Source organism: Lithobates pipiens, unplaced genomic scaffold (genome assembly GCF_037356315.1).
Source record: "Lithobates pipiens isolate NorthernLeopardFrog02 unplaced genomic scaffold, aLitPip1_a1.2 Scaffold_18, whole genome shotgun sequence".
Taxonomy (NCBI): Eukaryota; Metazoa; Chordata; class Amphibia; order Anura; family Ranidae; genus Lithobates; species Lithobates pipiens.
The window spans coordinates 221,252,242-221,277,746 of NW_027507758.1; the positions used below are offsets into that span (position 1 = coordinate 221,252,242).

Consider the following 25,505-nt stretch of genomic DNA (forward strand, 5'->3'; position numbering starts at 1 on the left):
TGATAATCAGGGCAATCAGTGCAGTCCCAACAGTGCCCACCAGTGCTGCCAATCAGTGCTACCCCGTCAGTGTCACCCCATCAGCGAAAGAGAATAATTAAATAATTTAATAACTTTGAAAAAATTTATTTTTTTCAAAATTATTTTGTTATGCAAAAAACCCAGTGATAATTTAACACCACCAAAACAAAGCTTTATTTGTGTGCAAAAAAATAATATGGGTATGTTTCATATGGGTATAATGGTGCATGTCTGTGCAATTGTCATTGACAGTGTGACAGCGCTGAAAATTGGCCAGGGCAGGAAGGGGTAAAAGTGCCCAGTACGCAAGTGGTTAAGATGGCTAAAAAAGTTGTGTTTCAAAGTGATCTCAACAAAATAAAGCATGGAGACATGGGTGCGTTTTCTGTAGAAAAATAAAACTCAATTAGATAGCACAACTCTTTACACTCCAGTGCTGCCTGCCCTCCTCCATTGCTGGTCTTCTTAGAGCTAAAGGCACTCAATGAGGATGGCCCACTGCTGACATCAGAGAAGAGAAGAGAAGAGAAGAGAAGAGAAGAGAAGGCAGAAGCTGGCTTCTCACATGGCTGCCAAAGATGCCTGGATATAAGGTATGTGACCTGCACATTTTTACAAATTTACAGTGGAGAGGGAAGTTATGAGGAGCTGGCAAAATTAAACTGGACTACATTGTTTGCAAAGGTCAAAAGGAAATATTATTAAATATACTATAAATAATTCCTCAGTAGTTTGTCCCATTGCACCAACCTTTCTTGGGACAGGCCCACTAAACTTCTTCCATCCACACTGAGGAGCTGGTCTCCTGCTGCAAGACGGCCATCCTAAAAAATGATACAAATTTGAGGATTAGTACATGAAACCCAAAGCTTACAATATTAGGAAACAGTGTGCAACACAATTAAAGGTATAAATAAAAAAATATTTTCTCCTGCGCTAGTACAGAGGGCCTTAGTATAGATGGTAGTATTTCCTGGTAGTTGAGTGATCATGCATACTCCGCTGCCTAGGCAGACTAAGGGAAGTCCCAAATGCTATGTAGAAAAAGGAAAAGAAGGCGTGTGGCCTGATGCATGAATCATAATAAAGAGTTTATTATAATAAACAAATTAGTTAATACAGGGGTCGATACTACGTATTCAAAATTAAAAAAATAATAACCAACAACAATGTTGTCACTAGATGGACTGACATAAAATGATACCCATGCAAGGGATAAAATTAAATGGGTACTTGCTAACACGTTTCGAGAGATTTCCTCTTCATCAGAGCATTGGTCTGCATGTTATAATAGACAACTGGATGGGTGATATAACTAGTTGAGTGGTGTAACCATATGAGTGGAATATCCTTCCCTGTAGGGATATATCCTTCCACATCGCAGTGTTCTCAGCACCATGAGGGCATAAACTCAAATGCAGTTGTCTGTACTTTGTTTTTATTGGTCAGGAAGACCTAGTGATTAGTTCAAGTGTCTCACCCTGTGATCCGTGCTTGGAAGTCCAGGTCTTTGCTGAGCTATTGTAGCAATGCACCTATCGAGGTGCTGTGCAGTGTTCACTGCTGAGTTACAGCTGCTCAGCACTCAGTGTCGTTAGTGCTCCAATTTATAATCAGAGCGTGTTATGAATCTGTTTAAAATTGTAAATTAGGTATGTAAAACCCGAAATCTATTTTGAGTATGTATAGCATCATGCCTCACTGTATACAATATTTTTAAACCTTTGCTATACAGCATCAAGTACATAAGTTACCTCTAATAAGTGTGTCCGCAGTTTAGTGTAATAATCTTCCCCTCAGTGACGGCAAATCCTCTCATAACTGTCAAGTTCTGGGGCTGCATCGGTTAATAGCAGCGGCTGCTACTGTGAATAATAATCAATGCTTGCCCTTCCCCTTTCTTTCCCCCTCCTATTAACACAACTCCTTGTACTGTTTAAACAGAATGCTAACATGTTCTACCAGATCCCTAGGAGGAAGTTTGAACAGACATACCATATCCAAAAGAAAGACCAGCTGGTGGACAGCAGGAGGCTTATGCTGGCCATACATGGGTCAGTTTTTATTTTTTACAGCCAGCAGGTTGAACAAAAAAATTAACCTGATTCCGCCCCATTCACATATGTGATGTGAATGCGTAGATCCTCTCTATGTCATGGTAATCTTTACAGAATACACATATCTGTGCTGAGGCTGATTGGCTGCAAACGCTGATCAAACCTAACATTTCCAGCAAGACCGTTCATGAGCAGTCGATCAACAGATCAACTTTCAATAGTAGTATAGATGGATGAAATTTAACTGGTTACTGCTGGACCGGCCCAATGCTCCCAACCCTTTATATCTGGGAAAGAGCAGGCTATGGGAGGAAAAGGAGGTCGAATGATCGGACAACCAATCCTGCAACAAGATGTCAACACGTTCTATGAATGAGGGAGGAGATCCTGTCATTTATCCACATTTCCCATATTTACAGAAAGTGTTGCATTTTAGGAATACAAAAAATTTAGTTTCTATAGGAAGAGGGAAGGGGAGGGTGATCGCCAGGAATTCTTCAATACCACTGCTCTTCACTTATACAGCACGTAAGTTCTAAGCACTGCTTTGTGACACTATATTGCAATATTCTAATCAGGGCACTGATGATCAGTGCCCTGATTATATTCATAAAATATCCCCATGTGTGGATATTCCACTGAGCGGCTCTCCTCACCACACTCTGTCAGTGTGAGGCGAGGAGAGCCGATTACCGGCACTTCCTTATTTACATGCGACTGGCTGATTGGACACAGCCAATCACATGCTTAAATAGGCGCAGAGATCGGGGTCGAGGGTGCTCAAAGCCGGCCGTTCTGGGACACTGTCTTATGACGGCGTCCCAGAACGGGAGCCGCACCTCGGCGGGGCGGGCGGCAAGCAGTTAAACATACAGTGAAGCATGATTCTAAACATACAAAAAAAAAATTGATTTTGGGTTTAGATACACTTTAACAGATCCCAATTTTAAAAAAATCTCAACATAAAGAGAAGAAGTGCTATGAACACATATCTACTGTAATTTATATAACTACTATACAGTGCATCCGGAAAGTATTCACAGTGCTTCACTTTTTCCACATTTTGTTATGTTACAGCCTTATTCCAAAATGGATTAAATTCATTATTTTTCTCAAAATTCTACAGATAATATTCCATAGTGACAACGAGAAAGAAGTTTGTTTGAAAACTTTGCAAATGTATTAAAAATAAAAATAATGAAAAAAATGCATGTACAGTTCATAAGTATTGACAGCCTTTGCTCAATAGTTACATAGTACTTTGTTGTAGCACGTTTGACACCAGTTACAGTCTCCTATCTTTTTGCGTATAATGCTACAAGCTTGGCACACCTATTTTTGGGCAGTTTCGCCCATTCTTCTTTGCAGGACCTCTCAAGCTACATCATGTTGGAAGGGGAGCGTTGGTACACAGCCATTTTCAGATCTCTCCAGAGATGTTCAATCGAGCCACTCAAGGACATTCAGCGTTGTCCCGTAGCAACTCCTTTGTCATCTAGGCTGTGTGGTTTAGGGTCATTGTCCTGTTGGAAGGTGAACCTTTGTCCCAGTCTGAGGTTCAGAGCGCTCTGGAGCAAGTTTTCATGAACCACTTACAGACCGGACCATTTTGCTGGTCAAAGACCAGACCACTTTTTGCGATTCGGCACTGTGTCGCTTTAACTGACAATTGCGCGGTCGTGCGACGTGGCTTCCAAACAAAATGGCCGTCTTTTTTTCCCCACAAATAGAGCTTTCTTTTGGTGGTATTTGATCACCCCTGTGGTTTTTATTTTTTTGCGCTATAAACAAAAATAGAGCGTCAATTTTGAAAAAAAAACGCATTATTTTTTTACTTTTTGTTATAATAAATATCCCCCAAAAATAAATAAACATTTTTTTCCCTCCGTTTAGGCCGATACGTATTCTTCTACATGTTTTTGGTAAAAAAAAAAAAAAAAAAATCGCAATAAAGAGATTATTGATTGGTTTGCGCAAAAGTTATAGCGTTTACAAAATATGGATAGTTTTATGGCATTTTTATTAATTTTTTATTATTATTTTTTTTTTACTAGTAATGGTGGCGATCAGCGATTTTTATTGTGACTGTGACATTGTGGCGGACACATTGGACATTTTTGACACAATTTTGGGACCATTGTCATTTATACAGTAATCACTGCTATATAAATGCAGTGATTCCTGTGTAAATGACACTGGCAGTGAAGGGGTTAACCAGTGGGTGGCAGTGTAGGGGTTAAGTGTTCCTAGGGGTGTGTTACTAACTATGGGGGGGGGGGTTGGGCTTTCATTTAGTGAACACTAATCTCTGCTCCAATCACATGGAGCAGAGATCAGCGTCACTAGTTGCTAGGCCGAATGGAGAAATGCTGTTTACACGGCATTTCCTCCATTCAGCCGCCCCGTGAGACGATTGCGGGTATGCCCATGGCGATAGAGTCCGCGGGACCCGCGACCGGACTCACGGGGGTCCCGACCGGCACGGGCGGCATTGAAGATTGGACGTACCTCTACGTCAATATGCCTGCCCGTGCCATTCTGCCGACGTACACCGGCGTGCGCTGGTCGGGAACTGGTTAAGGATGTGTCTGTACATTGCTGCATTTAACTTGCCCTGGTTTCTGAGTAGTCTCCCAGTTCCTGTTGGTAAAAAAAATCCCCACAGCATGATGCTGCCACCAACATGCTTCACTATAGGGATGGTATTGGCCAGGTGATGAGTGGTGCCTGGTTTACTCCAGACACGATGTTTGAACTCTTTGGCCTGAAAAGCAATCTGTCATCAGACCAGAGAATTTTGTTTTTCATGTTCTGAGTCCTTCAGGTGCCTTTTGATAAACTCCAGATGAGCTGTCACTCTACCATAGAGGCCTGATTGGTGGAGTGCTGCAGAGATGGGTGTTGTTCTGGAAGGTTCTTCTCTCATCAAAGAGAAATGCTGAAGCTCTGTCAGAGTCACCATCAGGTTTCTGGTCACCTCCCTGACTAAAGTACTTCTCCCCCGTTCGCTCAGTTTGTCCGGGCGGCCCGCTCTAGCAGTCTTGGTGGTTCCAAACTTCTTCCATGTATGGATGATGGAGGCCACTCATTGGGACCTTCAATGCTGCATAAACTTTTCAGTACCCTTCCACAGATCTGTGCCTCAATACAATCCTGTCTCAGAGGTCTACAGACAATTCCTTGGACTTCATGGCTTGGTTTGTGCTGTGGGACCTTATATCAACAGGTGTGTGACTTTCCAAATCATGTCCAAAATCAACTGAATTTACCTCAGGTGGACTCCACTCAAGTTGTAGAAACATCTAATGGATGATCAGTGGAAACAAGATGCACCTGAGCTCACTTTTGAGAGTGCCATGACAAAGGCTGTGAATACTTATGTACATGAGATTTTTTTAGTTTTTAATAAATTTTCAAAAAAATTTAACTTGTTTCACGTCATTATGGGGTATTGCTTGTAGAATTATGTGGAAAATAATGAAAAGAATCAATTTTGGAAAAAGGCTGTAACATAACAAAATGTGATAAAAGTGAAGCGATGTGAATACTTTCCAGATGCACTGTATATTGCCCATATTTTTACAATCAGGGGAATAACACACTGAATAATTTATTTTAGGTGTACATTGACCAAAATGACGTGCAAAAGGTGTATATTCTGCACTATGTACAGTTCTGAAGACATCCTGCCAAAACCCCTGGCATGCTTATTTTTGACATCATCTCAGTATCCGCTTGCCGACCAGCCGTCGCAGTTATAAAAAAAACACCGTAGATGTACGTTGGCCGCTTTAAGAGCTATAGGGGGCCCATGACACTGGAGCCGATACGCGTAGCCGGCAGCCGCAACGTCCGATCACTTTGCAGAGAGACAGAACAGGGATCTGTCAATGTAAACAGACAGATCCCCGTTCTGTCAGGGAAGTAAAGAGATCTGCTGTTCCTAATAATCAGGACCAGCGATCTATCTCTCTACTCACTGTCAGTCCACTCCCTCCCCTCCCCCCAGTTAGAAACACCTCCCTAGGGAAACTTAACCCCTTGATTGCCCCCTAGTGTTAACCCCCTTCCCTGCCAGTGACATTTATACATTAATCAGTGGCTATTTATAGCACTGATCATTGTATAAATGTCAATGGTCCCAAAAAAGCATCAAAAGTGTCCAATCTGTCCGCTGCAATGTCGCAGTCCGGCTAAAAATCTCTGATCACTGCCATCACTAGTAAAAAATAAAGAAAACATAAAATAGAAATGCCATAACTATATCCCCTATTTTGTAGATGCTATAATTTTTGCGCAAACAAATACACATCTATTGCATTTACCAAAAATGTAGAATACATATTGGCCTAAAGTGATGAAGAGATGTGTTTGTTTTTTTGGGATATTTATTATAGCAAAAAATATTGGGCTTATATATTTTTATATACATATCGGCCTAAACTGAGGAAACTTTTTTTTTTTGGGGATATTATAGCAAAAGTTAAAAAATTGTGTGTTTCTCTAAATTGTTGCTTTTTTTGTTTATAGCACAAAAAATAACCGCAGAGGTGATTAAATACCACCAAAAGAAAGCTCTTTTTGTAGGGAAAAAAATCATTTTGTTTGTGTACAATGTTGCATGACCTCACAAGTCAGTTAAAGCGAAGCACTGCCGTATCACAAAATATGGTCTGGTCGTTAAGGGGACAAATCCTTCCAGTGATGAAGTGAGTATTATTGTTTTAATCACCAAAAAGCAGCTCCAAGAAAACAGCTCCTCCTAAATGGACCAACCTCTGATCTATCCCCAACAGGTAATCCATCCTAACATGCAACCGTCCCCCTACCTGATCACTTAATGCAATAAGTATTTAATTAATTGATTTTAGATTAATAGCCTAAATCCAGAATTATTGTAACTTTTAAGAAATTTCTTTTTCTGCTACCGAAACTAACAAAGATTTACATTCGCATCTAGTACATAAGAAGTTACCAAATCAAGTTTTAGTGTTCAAGATATGTAAACATATACACACACACACACACACACACATACATACATACCACTTCTGCAGCACCTCCTTTGACAACAGACTTTATGTAGATGCCAAGTTTTTCTTGTCCAGCGCCCTAAACAAAAACAAATGACATTTTATACCCAATACAACTTAATATATTAATCTCTTAACACACTGGAAATACTTGAACACAGCAAACATCTTTTTTTTTTCTTTTACGACCGATATACTAGCAAAAATTACATTTAAAACATACGTATGTCTCAATTTAGATCATTTATAAATGATGTGCACATTGCTATCTGCAAAACAATTAAACACATAAAAATATAACATCTTGATATAGATGAATTAAACAGATGAACAAAGCAAATTATTATCTTTAAAGCTGAAATCTGAGAACTATTACGTAATTTCTTGAAAGGTGCTTTGTTTTATCTCAAATAAAGGTCTTCTTTTATTTCCATTTTCTTAAACCTCTGGTTACTACTCCTACTATGCCCCTCGCCACCTGTTATTAACATCCCCTCTATAGTCTTAATTCTTTTTTTTTTTTTTTTATATAAATTCTTTATTTCCATAGAAATCAGGTTACAGTTCACAAAAAGCATACAACATCCCTCTAACATCTCATTAACAATACCAACTATTATATCACATTGACATTCTACATTATGTTACCCATGCTAACCATTGTGATCAACTCATTGACAAAATATGACTTCTCTTTTTCTACTTTAACCATGAGAACCTTATGTTAATACCAGGAACAAAATACAAGAGAAATAAAAAAAAAAAAAAAAAAAAAAAATGAAAACCCCACATGGACCCTTTCCTCCCCTCCTCTCCCAGCCGACAGCATGTACATTTTACCCATCTTCTCCAAGCCCCTCCCTATACGCAAGATAGGAGGCCCATATCTTACGATATTTCTCATCTTTTTCTTCCAAGATCATAGTAAAATTCTCCATTTGTTGAATTTCTGCAATTCTAGCAAACCACTGTATTCTGGATAGAGGAATATCACCCTTTCCGCAGAACAGGGAAACAAGCCTTGGCCGCCATAAGAATATGTTTCAACAGTGAGTTTTTATATTTTTACACAGACAAAGGAACATCATGCAGCAAAAAGGCTGCCAGTCTTTCTCCAAGAGACACACCTGTAATTATTTTAACAGTTTCTGCAACCACTCTGCAAAACTCAATTTTCTCACATTCCCAGAAAATGTGTAACATAGTACCCTCAGCCTCACGACACCGCCAGCATACCTCTGAGACCTGGGGAAATATCTGATGCAATACTGTCAGTGTTCTATACTATCTGGTAAGGATTTTATATCCTTCCTCCTGATACCTACTCCCACAGAAGCCTTATGAGTAAAACAGTAAGATCCCGTCCTTCTGTACTTGGGAGAATGTAACCCCCAAGTCCCTTTCCCACAACTGGAGAAAGGTAAGTTCTTGTGGTGCTTCTAATCAGGTCAATATGGCATAAAAGTATGACAGGGAATACCTCAGTAACTCCCCATAGTTGCTCAAAGCCTGACGGTGCCGACACTTCGAGAATATATTTGACTTTGATCGAATAAAGGCACCTAGTACCAGAATTAGACTTTTTCAGGGTGACGCAACTATCTCTTGTTCAATCCCTCTTCTAGTCATTAAGCGATTCTCTACTGAGAAGTGAATAACCCTACTTTCACCCCCTCACCAAATCCCAGATCTATCATACCCGGCTGGAAAGCCAGAGTACCCAGAATTGCAACCATAGGGCTTCGGGTTCGGCGACAGTCGTAGTTTTTCAAAATCTTTTTAATGGCTCATGAAGTAGCTCCTACTGTTGGACGTTTCCTCACTACCAACGGGATATCGGTTTCTGCAAGTAAAACCAACCCCTCCAGGGGAATATAAAATCACCTGTACCCATGGTTTCCTCTTATAGATCACAAACCAATCCACCACTCTGGCCAAATGTGATTCTACCTAGTATCTAACTGGGTCAGGGAAAACAATCCCTCCTTTTTCTTTAGGGAGCGATAAAATATCTCTACGTACTTGCTGGTTTCCCAGCCCAGATAAACCTCAGGAACCTCCATCAAAGATCTCTTAAAAAAAATATGGGGGGGATCTTCATTGGAAGGGTTTGCAACAAATAATTTTTGCAACAAATACTTGGCATCACATTCATGTTTATAATATTTGTCTTCCCAAACCATGTAAAAACTAACTCTCATCGCTGAAAGTCAAGTTTAAACTGTCTCACCATCAGGGCATGATTAAGTTCAAATATCCCATTTAGATTTTTTGGTATTTTAGTCCCTAGATAACTTATATAAGATTCTGTCCATCTGAAATCAAACTGCGTGGTTATCTGATGTAATAAAGACGCATTCATTTCCACCATCGCTTCCATTTTACCGTAGATAACTTTAAAATTTGATATTTTCCCATACTCGCGTAACTCCAATAGAAGGGATGGGAGGGAAACAACTGGGGAGGTTATAAAGAAAATTAAATCATTGGCGTACGCCGCAAGCTTATGATCCTCCCTCTTTGTTGGTATGCCCCTAATGTTTGGATTAGCACGCACCCTTCTTAAAAATGGTTCCATTGTAAGAATGAAGAAAATGGGCAACAATAGACATCCTTGGTGTGTACCATTTCGAATAGAAAATGGCTCAGAGATTCCATCATTGATCTTGGCCCCGGCACTCAGTACTGAGTATAAGTTTGTGAACCAGCTCAGCATACCATCCCTCAAACATATATGCTTTTTCCGCATCTGCGGATAGAAGTACTAAGGGTTTCTGCTGACTTTGTGAAAAATGAATAGCACTCACTACCTGCTGCGTGTTCTTTCCCCTCTCTACCAGTAGTAAACCCCACCTGATCTGGATGTATCAAGAAGGGGATAGGATTTGCTAATCTGGTGTAAAGGATCTTTGCGAAAACTTTAAGATCCACATTTTTTTATCAACGGTTTTTATTGAAGGCACATATAGTAAGAACACAGCTTACAGTATTTGAACACACAGTGAAGGAGTCTCCATCAGGTTACATGAATATTGTATCCTATAATACGATCAACATATATCATCGACTAACACACTGACCATTATAACCCACTTATCGGTTGATACCATATATAACAATCCATCGTCAGCAAACGGTCCCATACTTTATTATATTTGATCGGGCACCCTCTATTGGTGTAGATACACTTTTTATATGGCAGGGTCAAGTTAATGTCCGCTTTCCACTCTGCTAATGTTGGGGGTGTAGATCTCATCCATTTCCTGGCAATAAGTATTCTCGCAGCGAACAGAGTTTCCTGCAGGCATGTTTTAGGGTGTCTGTCGGTTATTTCCGGGTATACGCCCAATAGGCATTGCTTGGGGTCCAAGCCAAAAGGTGTGCCCATGCTATCATGCAGAAAATTCACTACTTCTACCCAGAACCCTTGTACACAGGGGGATGACCATATAAAGGTGGAAGAAGGCTCCCGTGGCCGCCCTACACATTGGACAGTTAGGTGGAAATTCTGTTTTATATCTCGCTACTCTAAGAGGGGTGAGGTAGGCCCTATGCAAAATATAGATTTGGGATAGGCCATCTGATAGCTTGGGGGAAACCTCTCGGCATGTCTCAAGTGCCTCCTCCCATTCCCAGTCTTACATTTGACCCAAGTCTCTTTCCCACCGTATCTTCGGGGCGTATGGGATCTTGCTAGAGATTGGGGTGGATAGCATATCATAGTAAGATGAAATAAGGCCCTTGGGATCGGCGCTCCTAGCCACAGATATAATAGGGTTAGGGGTGGGTTGTGGGTAAGCTTCTCGGGGAATTGTGCACGAGCTGCGTGTCTAACCTGTAGGTACTGAAAGTGCATATTGTTTTGTATTGCAAACTCTTCCTGCAATTGGTTAAAGGGTTTGGGGGCACCTCCAGAAAGTAGGTGTTGTAGATAGTACACACCTCGCTTGCTCCACATTTCTTGTCCCTGAATATTTACAAATTCCTTCATATGTTTGTTGTTCCATAATGGCGAATAATCATTGTAAGTCAAGCTTCCTAATTTAACAGAGGCTATATCCCATATGCATCTGTATTGATGGAGGATAGGTGCAATCTCGCCATCCGAACCGCTGGTGCCTGAGCCCATGGTAACAGCATATAGTGGGTCATCCGTTTGTTGAGCGCACTTGGGACAAATCAAGGTTATAAAGCGATCTCCATCAGTCTTATCCAGGTGGAAAAACTGGGAGAGCAGTGCTGCAATGTAATAGTGGTTAAAGTCTGGTAATGCTGTGCCCCCCCCCCCCCCCCCCCGTCTGTTGGGTTCTTGAGCGTTTGCCAGGCAAGTTTGTGTCTATTTCTACCCCAAAGGGACCTAGAAGGGCTTCTAGCGTTTTAAAATATTTTAGAGGGAGGTATATAGGAGAATGCCAGAGGATATACAACACCTTGGGTAGTAGGATGATTTTTTATAAGGTTGATGCATCCCCATACTCCCAAAGATAGATGGGATCATGCATGAAGTTTATTTTTAATCATAGAAAAATGGGGTTCAGTATTTAGGGCTATATAATCTCTCAGGGCTCTGGATATATATAATCCTAGGTATTTAATTGTCGTAGCTCTCTGTAAGGGGAGGGCGATCTGGGATTCTGATGGAGGAAAACTATCTAGCGGCAGTATCTGGGACATATTACAGTTTATTTTTAGGCCGGAGAATGTCCCAAACCGTTCGATGACCAGCAGTGCTCTACTTAGGGAGGAGTCTGAGAGGTACAGTAGCGTGTCATCCGCATAACGACTGATTTTCTCAATGACATGCCCCACCCTCAGACGCCTAATTTCGGGGTCGGTTCTTATGGCCATGGCTAAGGGTTCCGCTGACAGAACATATAGGAGTGGGGACAATGGAAAGCCCTGCTTCGTGCCCCTACCAAGGCTCAATACCGGGGAAGGCCATCCATTTGCCACCACCTTGGCCATCGGAGCATGGTATAAGAGCTGTACCCATTTTAGAAAATTCAGTCCAAAATCATAGCTCTGCAGACATCGCCACAAATAAGGCCACTCAACTGAGTCAAACGCTTTCGCCATGTCAAGAGACACGTACCCACTTCCTCGTGCCTTGTCTGTAAATTAATAGAGTTTTCTGAAATTAAAGGACGTGTTACGGCCCTGCATGAAGCCCGCCTGATCCGGGTGCATGAGTGAGAATGACCTGGTTTAAGTGCGAGAGGTTTTTGGCTAAAATTTGAATGTCCACCTGCAGTAACGATATGGGACGATATGGTTCTGGGAATAAGGGGTCCTTCCCCGGTTTGGGTATGAGGACTATAGTGGCCTCTCTAATGGAGGCAGGTAATTCAAATGTCTGGAATAGGTAGTTGTAGAGTGTTAGCAGTCTATGTGAGATGACCTCAGTGAATTGGGCATAAAATTCTATCGGCAGTCCGTCAGAGCCCAGTGCCTTGGACCGGGAAAAGCTTGCAATAGCAGTAACCATCTCATCCAAGGTAAGAGGGGCCTCTAGTAGGTCGATTTGTTCTGCCGTGAGCAGAGGAAGGTCTAACGTCTCCAGAAAACCAGTCATGGAGTGGCAATTGGGGGGCACTATGGAGGAGTATAATTCTGAAAAGAAGTCCTTAAATTTAGACGTCACTGCTAGTGGATCAGTTATCTGAGAGTCACCCAGGCCCTGCAAGGTAATAACTGGGGGTCTTTCCTCGCTACGTGCCAGGTATGATAGAAGTCTGCCCACTCTCTCCCCGTGTGCAAAGAATTTCTGTTTGAGAAAAAAAAACTGTTTTTGTTTGGCTTTTGCATAGTGTATGTGATCCACAACCCTGTTTTGAAGTCTGAGTAGGGCTGCGTTAGGGGCTGAGGGATCCTGTACTAGATTTCTCTCTGCATCAACCAGTTTTTCCACTGCTGTTTCCAATTCTTCTATAGACTTCTTTGATTTTATTAATGTGGGATATTAGAGTGACAAAGGATTCAAACGCCACGTCTGTTTTGGTTTATTTATGGGAACACTAAGGGTTATCTGGTATAGGGTTATGGTCCGACATGGAGCGTGGGCCAAAGGACGCATCTAACAGGAGTGGGGTGAGGTTTTGCGAGATAAATATGTAGTCTATCCTGGACAGCGTATTATGAGAGGGGGAGAAACAGGAGAAAGCTTGTGTGGTAGGTAACCTGTGTCTCCATGAGTCCACCAGGTGGAAGGAAGCCATCATCAACTCTGGCAAGTTACCACCTCTGGTAGAGCCTGCTGTGGGGCGGGTGGAGTGCAAATGATCCAACATAGGATTCATGGTAGCATTAAAATCGTCTAGCCATATTGCTGGTGTCATAGCATACTTTGTCATGAAGGAGAACCCAGACAATATAATGGAAGCACTGAATGGTGGGGGAATATAACAGGCGAAAATAAGCAAGGGTTGACTATAGAGTTTCGCATAGATAAATACGTAACGTCCTTGTGGGTTTTACCTCTCCCATTTCAAAAGGAACAGTTTTGACGATTAAAACTGCCACCCCCCTCGAGTGGGACGTATGGGTCGAATGATACGCCCATCCCACACAGGGGCAACGCAGTGCCATCTGCAATCTCCCCTCCACAGTACCACCACAACCACCCTACATTTAAGGATCGTGAAAGCTGCCGCGCGCTTAATTTTGTCTTGCAGCCATCTCACGTTCCATGTAAGAAATTTCCTTGTCACCATATCATGAAGTGGGCAAATCTTAAATGCAGCTATGATCCCCGACTCTCCACGAGGACGTTAATGTTAAGCTGCCATTGGAAATATGTCTGCTGTATCAGCCCCCATTGTATTATAAAGCATGACTGACTATACCATAGGTGGTTACGTTTACTTCGTGTTCTGCAATAAGCATACACCGTTTTAACATCTAAAACTACCCCTTCCACCCAACCAACTACCCCTTCCCGCCCTGCATTTCCCCAAAACCAAACATATGTAACTGTCCCAGAGTCAAAGAGGATAGTACAACACAGGATCACAGTAAACCAGCGGGGTCTATTCAGTGCAGATATGGCATCAGATAATACGAACATTGCTAACAACAATTTATAAATGAGCCATGTCCAGCTTCTCCGCTGTAGCAGCTGGTGCAGTATCGCCATACTCCCGCCATGTCCATGTGCAATATGAAATATAGCCTGGGTTGTGCGTGGGGGTATAATACGCTGCACAGCACAACTGTTCAGCAGGACCCACACTTTTCCAGGGCTCCCACCACTGCCGTGGTGAAGGATAGTGTCACGTCCTCATGAGGACGGCAGGATAAAGAATAGTACAAATAATAAACGTTCTCCTGTGGCTCTAGTGATGTCTCAGCAGTCTCTCCACGTAGGTGAACAGGGGTAGGGTCACTTGATGAGCGTCCATTAGAGATGACCAGCTATCAAAAAATCACAGTCTGTCACCTCTCCCCCCCACTTCATTCTACACCTCCAGGTAAGTCATACCAAACCGCAGCCAATAAACAAGGTAAACAGGTTTATACCATCATGATGGTTATACCATCATGTTCCACGCGAAGTCTAGCTGGAAATATCATAGCATACTTGTAGTTGTGGATCCGCAGTCTGCGCTTGGCTTCAAGGAAAGTGCGGTGGCGTCGCTGGACCTCCGCGGAAAAGTCTGGGAATAGAGCGAGTTTGGCATTGCCAAATTCAATATTGCCTTTTAATCTGGCCAGACGTAGGGCTGTATCTCTATCTTTAAAGTTAAGCATTTTGGCAATAAATATCGACAGGGGAGCTACTTGCGGTGGTGGTCTGGCTGGCATGTGGTGGGCTCTTTCCATTGCCAACATCGGGGAGAATACCTCTCTGCCATAAGTGGTGATCAGCAGTTGCTCCAAAAATGCAGTTGGATCCTTCCCCTTTGCTCCAAAAATGCCGTTGGATCCTTCCCCTTTGCTCCCTCCGACAGCCCAATCAGCCGCAGGTTACAGCGTCTGAGTCTGTTCTCCATCTCGTCATGCTTGGAGAACAGTTGGTTCATTTGCTATTGTAGGCCTTCAGTTTCAATGTGCGATTGCGGGAGCACGTCCTCCACAGCGCTTAGGTAGTTTTCTGCCGTTTTCACCCGGTCGCGCAACTTGTGGAAGTCCTGGCGGAGGTGGGAGATATCCATTTTAACCTCCTATTTGTGAGGTTAACGAGGTACGGCAGAGAGAGATAGCCTCCAGCAGTAGGGCTGTATCTCCGGCCAGTCTCCCCTCCTCCTGCTCCCCTTCACCACCTTAACCATGAGCCGCCGAATCTCTCTGATGGAATTGAGCCAGTTTTGCCACAGCAGATTTCAGAGATTTGGATGGGGACATAATGCCTGAGGTGTGGGGCTGCTGGCAGGTAGTTGGTAGAGGAAAATACGAGCTAAAGAAAGTAGGATGCAGTGGATAGTAGGATTAACGAGCGGAGCTCCGTGGATTGCGTCCTACTCCATGTGCCATCAGGCCACACCCCTTTAAGATCCACATTTAACAAAGATATGGGGTGATAACTAGAGCATTGAGGGGGATCTTTCCCTTCTTTTGGGATTACTGTTATGTGTGCTAGTAATGCTTTTCAGTATTTTCTGACCTTCACGTAGTGAATTAAAATAGTCTTATTTTTCAGTGAGCAGTTTGCAATTTCCAATTGCTTGTCTGTTCCCTTAAGGGTCCTGTATGACTCAAATCCCCAGTCTAACCCCCCCCCCCCCCCCCCATTTACAATGAATAGCAATATTTTTCTTCAGGCATTTCCCCACCTTGATTCCCACGTTGGACAATTACAATTTCCACTGAAAGATGGGAATTGTAATTTGTTAAAGCACATCCTCTAGGATACCTCTACTGGGTGCCTGGCCAGACCTGCTTTTTAGCAATAATCCTTTATAAAATAGGCCACAGCCCTGATCCACCACCATGTGCCACATTAGCGTAGGTATGGGGCACATTGTAGCGAATCACAGCAGTGTCATATTTTACGAAGGATTATACAGCGAGTTATTGTTGCATAGTAGGTGAGGTTGAACAAAAAGACATAAAAGTCTATTAAGTCCAACCAATGTGTGTGATTAAAGTCAGTGTTACATTGTATATCCCTGTATGTTGTGGTCATTCAGGTGCTTATCTAATAGTTTTTTGAAACTATCGATGCTACCCGCTGAAACTACCATCTGTGGAAGTGAATTCCACATCCTTGACAGGCTCTTACAGTAAAATAACCCTCTACGTATTCTAAGTTTAAACCTCTTTTCTTCCAATCCTAATGAGTGGCTATGTCTCTTATAAATCTCCCTTCCGCGGAAACATTTAATCCCTATTGTGGGGTCACCAGTATGGTATTTGTAAATTTAAAAAACATATCCCCCCTCAAGCGTCTCTTCTCCAAAGAGAATAAGTTCAGTGGTTGTAACCTTTCTTCATAACGAATATTATCCAGTCGCTTTATTAGCTTTGTTGCCGTTCTCTGTTCTCCATTCCCAGGACTTCCTTCCTGACTGGTGCCCAGAACTGGACAGCATACTCCAGGTGAGGCCATACCAGAGTCTTGTAGCGTGGGTAAATGATCAAAATATTTGAACATTTCTTTCTCAGTGGGCAAACATACAAAATCAGCAGGGGATCAGTCTATCATTTTAAATTGTAGGCTTAGATCAACAGTGAGAGACAGAATAACAAAGATATCCAGAAAAACGCATTTTAAAAGTTATAAAATTAGCATTTTAGTGAGTGAAACAAGTATTTGAGCCCCTATCAGCCAGCAAGATTTCTGCCTCCCAGGTGTCTTCTATACAGGTAATGAGCTAAGATTAGGAGCACTTTTTTAAAGGGAGTACCCCTAATCTTGGCTTGTTACCTGTATAAAATACACCTGTCCAAGCAGCTTGGTGAGAGGGTGCCAACTGTCCACAAGCCTTGCTCCTGTAGTTTACGAAGGAGAAGAGTGAGGTTCCCCTATTCCTTCTACAATGTTCCTGAGTTGAGGAAGAACCACATTCCAATCACTGGAGTGAATGCTGGTGTCAAGAGCAGGTTCAAAAATCTAACTTCCCATGTAGGGCAACAGAGTGAATCACTCCTTAGATGTACTATATCATCAGTGTTCCAGTCATGTTACCAAAGTGCACCATGCATGTGATGGGTCGTCAGGCCCCCAAATAGTATGCGTACCATATATGCACAACATAAAAAATGACAACTAAATTAAAACATTAGTAACAGTGGAGTTTCTAATATTCTCATAATTCCATTATTACCAATGTATTATTTATTTTAATTTAGTTATTGTAATGTAATTTTTCATTATATGTGCATATATGGTACTCTCATACTGTTTGTTAGGGACAGAGGGGCATAAAACAGGTAGTGGGGAGTTTTTTTCTTCTTCTCACCTTAATGCAGGGAATGCATTGATGTAAAAATTGTTTTGAGTTTACTGTAGTGCCACTTTAACCCTTACTGCATAAAACTGCAGTGGCAGGAAATTCAAAAGGCCCCCAAAAGGTGGCAACTGTGAGGCAACGCCCATTGCTTCAGCCCAACTGGCCTAACGCACCAAGTTCGTTTGCAGACACAGGGTCATACATTGAGGCTATTCCTCAGCACACAAAGATCTAAAAAGCAACATACTACAGAGCCCAGTGCCTGAAGATTATTTTCAACTCAATTCGGGCCCCATATGGCCTCCAAAGCTGTCTGAGGATATGCCTAACCAGATCACTGCTACGTAGGAACAAAATCAAATAAAATCAAAATCAACTAAAAATCTTGAAATCCTGATTGAAGCCCCAGAAAAAAAATATATATATATCAATGGCATACCAGAAATTTAATTGAAGTCAACAAGAAATTTCACAAAAATATAAGGCTAGCAAAGTTTTAGCAGAGCTGAGAAAATACAGCCTACCTTCTAGGACACTAGCCAAAATGGGGGCTGGCTTTAATTTTTTTTTTTTTGCCAGTGTCCGAACACCCTGTAAGTGACCGTATGACTCAAGTTTCTATTTACTTTCTATTTTTTAAAACTGGCGACTTTAAGATGCCAGTAATCCGGGAAGTGATGTCATGAAATCACTTCCGGGTTACTAGATCCGTGTTCCGAACGAAGCATCGGCTTTGTTCGGGTCTTCGGCCAGCCGACAGACGTTCCAGTTGGTTGCTTGGGCCTCTCAGTGGGATGGGAGAGCCTGAGCAAGCGGTGGGAGGGGATGTCCCCTCCCGCTGTTTGTAATAAGAGCTGAGCGGCTGCTGAGCTGCATCGGTTGTTATTACAATAAAGCCGACCATCTGCTCTAAAAACCCCATTGAAGCAATATCGGTCTAGTTTGCAAAAGAGTACTGATTTTTCAGAAAATGTTGATATCGGCCTGCAATTAAACTGGCCTTATCGATAATCGGTTGATCGCCATCTCTAACCTTAACTTATTTTGACTCATTTATAGTGCTCATTTACAGCTGTTGATGCTAACCCAACTGGAAAAAGGATACTAATTCAATTTGGGTTGCTTGCTAGTGTGGACTCCACAATATATAAATAATTATTCCACAGTAAACACAAATGTAGTATTTATCAATACATCCTATGGTGTGTCACTTGGCATAAAATCACGAATCCCCTAAATATCAAAAAACAAAAAATTCTCAAATTTTCTCAAGTGTACTTTGAATTAGTGAGCTTTACTGCAGAAATTCAAAGATTTGAAATATTGTCCTTCCCAAGTACATAACATTTATGGTTTCCATCACTGACCTCTCCTTTATTGTGACATATTAAATAAGCTAAAGAGAAAAAGATAATAGTGTTAAATATATAAATTACAAATAGGAGATTGCTTTATGTGTCTATGAGGCTGCTTTCACATTGCGGCAGCGGGTACATTTTAGTAGCGTTTAAGGGGTTAAAAATCGCCCATGTTTTGGCACTTCCGAATTGCTTTTCAGGCGCTTCGGAAGTGTTGCCCATTCATTCCAATGGGCAGGGGCAGTGTAGGAGTGCGGTATACAGCGTTCCCAACCCCCCCCCCCCCCCCCCGCGCGCGCTCGGACTTTCACACTGGGGAGGCATGATGGGGAGTTTTCAGGCGCTATTTTTAGCGCTAAAGTGCCCGAAAACTGCCTCTACGTGAAAATAGCCCAAATCATTTTACAAATAAATATCGCTTTGAAAAAATAAGAGTTATACAGAAACAGTAATCTTCCATTATGTTGCCAAAAGTAAAATGAATTAAAGTGGGAAAAGACAACTATGCTACACAGAAGCCATTGTTACAAAAAAAAAGGCAACGATCACTGGGTGGCATTTCTTTGAAGTACGATACAGAATAAACATATCTAGCGTATCTAGGAAGTCACTGATTCACGGTAATATCACAATGAAAAGCAGTTAGGCATTAAGATTACTCCAACCATGCAAATTTGACTAAAAACAAACCTTCACTTGCACAAAACTAAAATGTTTGCTCAGAGCCAAGAACCTACACAGACAGTAAAAACAGCACAGAATGTGAAAATACAAAAGAAGGAAAGACCAAAACTAGGCTAGAAGCAAATAGAGGTCCACATTTAAGGACTTTATTAAGAAAGTAAATTTTTTTTAAATTTAGTTTTGAGGGGAATTCTGTAATAGACACAGCTCCCCCAGCTCATACGCAGCTGAGAACAGAGGGAATGGGATCACTTATAAAAAAAGAAATAAAAAAAAATAAGGGGAAAAAAAAAAGGGGGGTATTTATGTTTTTTTTTTATTTCAATACACAAATGTTTTCCCTTTCATTTCAGTTTTAAAGTAAATGGGTTTTACAAGGCGATTGTTTACATTTGTAACATTTTATTATGCTTTACTATTTCTCAGCTGTCATTCATTTTACTACTAGCACAGGGCTCGACAAACCCCGGGCGCCAGGTCGCATTTGCTACTAGAATTAGCGACCTGGGGCAGCACAGCGGGGGGTATGCTGTCTCCCCCCCCCCCGGCGTGATCGCGTCGGACCGCGCCGCCGCCGGCCGGTAATTGAGGCCTTCTGCGGTCCTATGTTTCCTTATGTAATCTGGCGCCATCTAGTGGTGGCTGTTGGTATGACAGCCAGCAATGTTAATGGAGCTTTCACTGCCCGCCCATCTCCTCACCTTTACTTAGAATAAAAAATATATATAATGATTAGAACTTCTAACAACCTAGAGAATAAAATGGTGGTCGTTGCAATACTGTCTGTCACATCGTATTTGTGCAGCGGACTTACAAGCGCATTTTTGGGGGAAAAAATATTTAATTAAAAAAATAAAACAACAGTAAAGTTAGCCCAATTTTTTTATATTGTGAAAAATAATGTTACGCCGAGTAAATTGATACCCAACATGTCACGCTTTAAAATTGCGTCCGCTCATGGAATGGCGACAATTTTTTTTAGCCTTTTAAAATCTCCATAGGCGACGTTTAAAAAATTCTACAGGTTGCACGTTTAGGGTTACAAAGGAGGTCTAGGGCTAGAATTATTGCTCTCGCTCTACCGAACGCAGCGATACCTCATGTGTGGTTTGAACACCGCTTTCCTAATCGGGCGCTACTCACGTTCGCATCTACACGCAAGCTTGGTGGGACAGGGCGCATTTTCTTAATTTTAACTTTTTATTTTTTCACAGTTCTTTTAAAAAAAAAAATTGTCACTTTTATTCCTATTACAAGGAATGTAAAAATCCCTTGTAAAAGAAAAAAGCATGACATGTCCTCTTAAATATGAGATCTGGGGTCAGAGAGACCTCAGATCTCATATTTACACTAAAATGCCATTTAAAAATAAAATAAAAAAAATTGTCATTTGAAAAAAAAATAAAAAAAATAAAAATGTCCCTCTAAGAGCTATGGGCAATGACTTGCAGAAAGGTGGGGGCGCACTATCTTCCCCTCACTCGTCTCCATGTCAGACCAGGGACAGGTCCGGATTGCTGTTACCAACTCGGCTCCTAACTTTTTTAGCTGGCTCCTAGATTCCAAGCAAATTTGTCAAGCCCTGTACTAGCATGTGATAGCTGCTGTTTATCTGCTATATATCTGGTGGCCCATTGACTGAAAAAAACAGAAGGAAAAAAAAAATTGGATTTTTGATATAAAATAATAATCCATTTAAGTACATTAAGGGACACAGCAGGAGTACTCAGTTACATAGGGTTATGTTGATGCCTTCAGAAGCTTGACACTAGCATACAAGAGCTGTAGGGAAACCAAAGTATACCCCCCCCCCCCCACCTCCAGCTTACCTTGGCTTTGGAGAAAGCAATAGTAGGAGCGAATTAAAAGAAAACAGACCTGTGTCCCAATAACGTACGCCAGAATCCTATTTTCTTAATTGTCCTTTGGTTAAAGAAGAGTATTCAACTACAACCCCAATTCCATAAAAGTTGGGATGCTACGTAAAATCAACATAAAAATAGAACACAATGATTTGCAAATGTCTTAAAGCCATATTCATAATTTAAAATAGAAGACATACACGTTTAATCTGAGAAATTGTACCATATCTACAAAAAAAAGAAAGTTTTGAAATTGATGGCAGCAACATGTGTCAAAAAAGTTGGGACTGAGCAACAAAAATCTGGCAAAGCACAACCCCAAACACAAAAAAGTTTGGGCAGGGCAATATTTATCAAGGTGTAGCATCCCCTCCTCTTATTGACACTTAGTAAATGTCTGGGAACTGAGGAGGCCTGTAGTTTTGGGAGAGTAATGTTGTAACATTCTTGCCTGAGAATAAGCTGCTCTAAAACCTGCATTTATCTTTAACCACTTCAGCCCTGGAAGAATTTACCCCCTTCCTGACCAGGCCATTTTTTGCGATACAGCACTGTGTCGGTTTAATTGACAACTGCGCGGTTGTGCGATGTTGTACCCAAACAAAATGGACATCCTTTTTTTCCCGCAAATAGAGCTTTCGTTTTGGTGGTACTTGATCACTCTGCGTTTTTTATTTTTTGCGCTATAAACAAACAAAAAAAAGCAACAATGTTGAAAAAACAAAAAACACAATATGTTTTACTTTTGCTATAATAAATATCCCAAATAAAAAAAAAAAAAAAAAAGTTTCCTCAGTTTAGACCAACATGTAATTGGGACTGAGACATTGCGGCGGACACTTGACACTTTTTTGAAACCATGACATTTATACAGCTATCAGAGCTATAAATAGCCACCGATTTCTGTATAAATATCACTGGCAGGGAAGGGGTTAACACTAGGGCACGAGCAAGGAGTTAAAAGTGTTCCCTGACTGTGTTCTAACTGCGGGGGATGGGACTGACTGGGAGAGGAGACCAATCAGTGTTCCTATATACTAGGAACACATGATTGGTCTCCTCTCCCCCGAAAGGATGTGGATCTGCGTTTACACAAACATTCCTGCTCCATCACGGCCAGCGCATCGGCTCTTCAGTGACGTGGCAGCATGCGTGGCCTCTATATTTGCGGGAAGCTGAGGATGGGGGATCCCATCTGTGGATGTCATTTGACAATAGCTGGGATGTGAAGTGGTTAAGGAGGAAATGCAGTCGGCTCAAAATAATTTGTAATAAAAACATATTTGCCATTCTGTAGCTTCCCTCAAACCACTTTGCATATATTTTTTTTATATATACACTGTGATTCTGTACTTGCAAAATATGCTGCAGAAATCTCCCTCCACCGAGTCTGGCTGCAATCGTTTAACCTGTGGGCAGCTGAAGCTGCTGCCTGTTCACTTCCTGGATGGATTCACGCAGGAGGCACACCTCTAGCTCTGCAGCTCTCAGTGGCCCTCTTATGACTCATCCCCCGTCCCTTCCGGCAAACTCACAAGAGTGAGAGAGCTGTGCATAATGTCATAAGCCTAGGCTTTTTACCAAACAAGAAACAGGAAGTGAGCTGTATAAGACATTTACTGTTAAAAAAAAAAAAAAAAAAAAAAACAAGGGTAGAAAATTTGATAGAAAGTTGAAAAAATAACTGAAGGTCCACTTTCAGCACTGATGGTGCCTTTCCAGATGTGCAAGCTGCCCATTCCATAGACACTAATGCACCCCTATTCGATCAGAGATGCAGGCTTAGGAACTGAGCACTGATAAACAGGCCTGAATGTCTTTGTTTCTTCTGGAGGACACAGTGCCCATGGTTGCCAAAAAGTATGTCAAATTTTGATTTCATTTCTGACTACAGAACAATTTTCCACACACCATATTAAATGAGCTCTGGCCCAGAGAAGGTGGTGGCATTTTTGGATCATGTTCAGATATGGCTTCTTTGCATGCTAGAGCTTTAACTTGCATTTTTGGATGGCACAGTGAACGGTGTTCACAGAGAGTGATTTTTTCGAAGTATTCCTGAGCCCATGCAATGATGTCTATCACAGAGTCATGCCTGTTTTTAATGCAGTGTCGTTCGAGGAATGGAAAGATCACAGGTATCCAATTGCGCTTAGGCACAATTGCGCTTAGGCACAGAGATTTCTCCAGTTTCTCAGAATCTTTTATTATTATGCACTGTAGATGATGATATATTCCTCTGCAATTTTATGTTGAGGACCCTTATTCTAAAACGTTTTCAACAATTTTTAGGAGCAGCTTTTCACAGATTGGTGAACCTCTGCGCATCTTTAATTCTGAGACTCTGATTCTCCAAGATGCTCTTTTTACACCCAATCATGTTACTGACCTGTTGACAATTAGCCTAATTAGTTGCAAAATGTTCCTTGTTAGTGCCACTTTGTCAGCTTTTTCATGCCATTTCCCAACTTTACTTGAACCTGTTGCCAGTTTCAAATGATCTTATCTTTTTCTTAAAATGGTACAATTTCTCAGTTTAAATTATTTGATATATTTTCGATTGTGAATTAAACGTTGATTTTTGAGATTAGCAAATAATTGCATTCTGGTTTTTTTTATGAATACACATACCCTGACATTTTTGGAATTGGGAATTGTAATGTGGACCTAATTATGCATACAAATGCACAAAGATGAGATTTCTGCATCAATGTTTCTCCTGTCAGGCTTATTTTAGGTAGGTTTACAATGCTTAAGCAAGAAAATTTGTGATAAAAGGTGTACAACAGACCTCAGTGTTGACAGTTCCATATATTGTTAAACATGCCTGGCAAACAGTGAATTCATGTGTATAAATCTAGTTATGTGAACCGGCTTCAAAAATCTTGAAAAACATTAAAACGTTTCGAAACCTGTAGTGTCTCACAAAAGAAGAAAATGTCTATTGATGTTCAAAGTGGATACAATGCAGTTGTTTGATTTGATCATTTAAACAGTAGACAATACATGTGCATGCAAAAACATGCAGGAGACTGCATTATTATCCAGATCAGAGGGCACACCTACAATTATTTTTTTCCCAGGCATCAATTTATAGGATGATACAAGATGAAAAAAAAAACAGGGGAAAACACTTTGCCCTAAAGGATAATAAAATCATACTGGCAGCCCATTTCATCAATCATAACCATTACTTAAAAGTAAAAAGACTAGTTTTAGAGTTCAAAAAGGTCAGCACCTGCTTCCTGAACCAAGTTTTCGGCCCAGGGATGACATTTATGTAAATCTGGGTGCAGTAGATTAGAAGCCCAATTCACTACTAACACACAAAAGCCCTCACAATCAGGGCCCTCCTAAAGCTGGCCATACATTATACAATTTTCTTGTAAAATGTTCCTTTAAAATTTACCAAAAAACATATAATAAGGAGGTCAAATCTTAACACTTTAAATTCGTATCCAATCAAGCAGGCCCTTGCACTTCATCATTGAAGGCAAATCTAAAGGAGATTTTACAGAAACTATACAAGAAAATTGTATAATGTATGACCAGCTTAAACCTCTTGTGCCGAATTGTATTGCAACTCAATGCACTGTATAATAATTTATAAAATGTAGGTCTACTTCAGGTTTAATTGCTGGCACCAAAATGACACAAAAGTTGTGAGCATTCCTCAGCTGATATACTTTGCACTTGAACTGGGCTGCGTATGTATGTGCACACTGTTTAGATTCCAGAAAGCGTAAAAAAAAAAAAAAAAACGATACAGAAAGGAGAATTAACTCGGATGAAAAGTCAGCAGTCCCTGCTAAACCAGCTGAATGTTATTCCGTGTATGGGCCCTTTTGGCTGTAAACAAGTTGATCCATCTATCAACTTCTGTATGACCAGCCTGTTGGGTTTTTCCCAAACGAGTAGCACCACTGGCTTTAGCTGGTAACACTAATCGTGTTTCTCCAGCAGGGAAGGCTCATTGCTAGAAGAACACAATAGTGCTGCTGGAAGGATTGACCAATCAACTATAACTGTGATGATATGGGAACCGAGCAATGTTCTTTCCTTCCACCCGTTGCGGTAAGAAAGAAAATTTCATAATGTATGA

At 41.3% G+C, this 25,505-nt stretch overlaps 1 protein-coding gene across 22 annotated transcripts in view; it reads right to left on the bottom strand.

Moving 5' to 3' along the window:
* Nucleotides 1-25,505, bottom strand: part of AFDN (afadin, adherens junction formation factor) — a 346,736-nt gene that overhangs the window by 94,425 nt on the left and 226,806 nt on the right. For all 22 annotated transcript variants that reach the window (XM_077486594.1, XM_077486591.1, XM_077486597.1 and 19 more), the window contains 2 exons: nt 7,125-7,190; nt 772-845 (listed from right to left, as the gene is read on the bottom strand). In XM_077486594.1, coding sequence (XP_077342720.1) covers nt 772-845; nt 7,125-7,190 — 140 coding nt within the window. The remainder of the gene's footprint in view (nt 1-771; nt 846-7,124; nt 7,191-25,505) is intronic.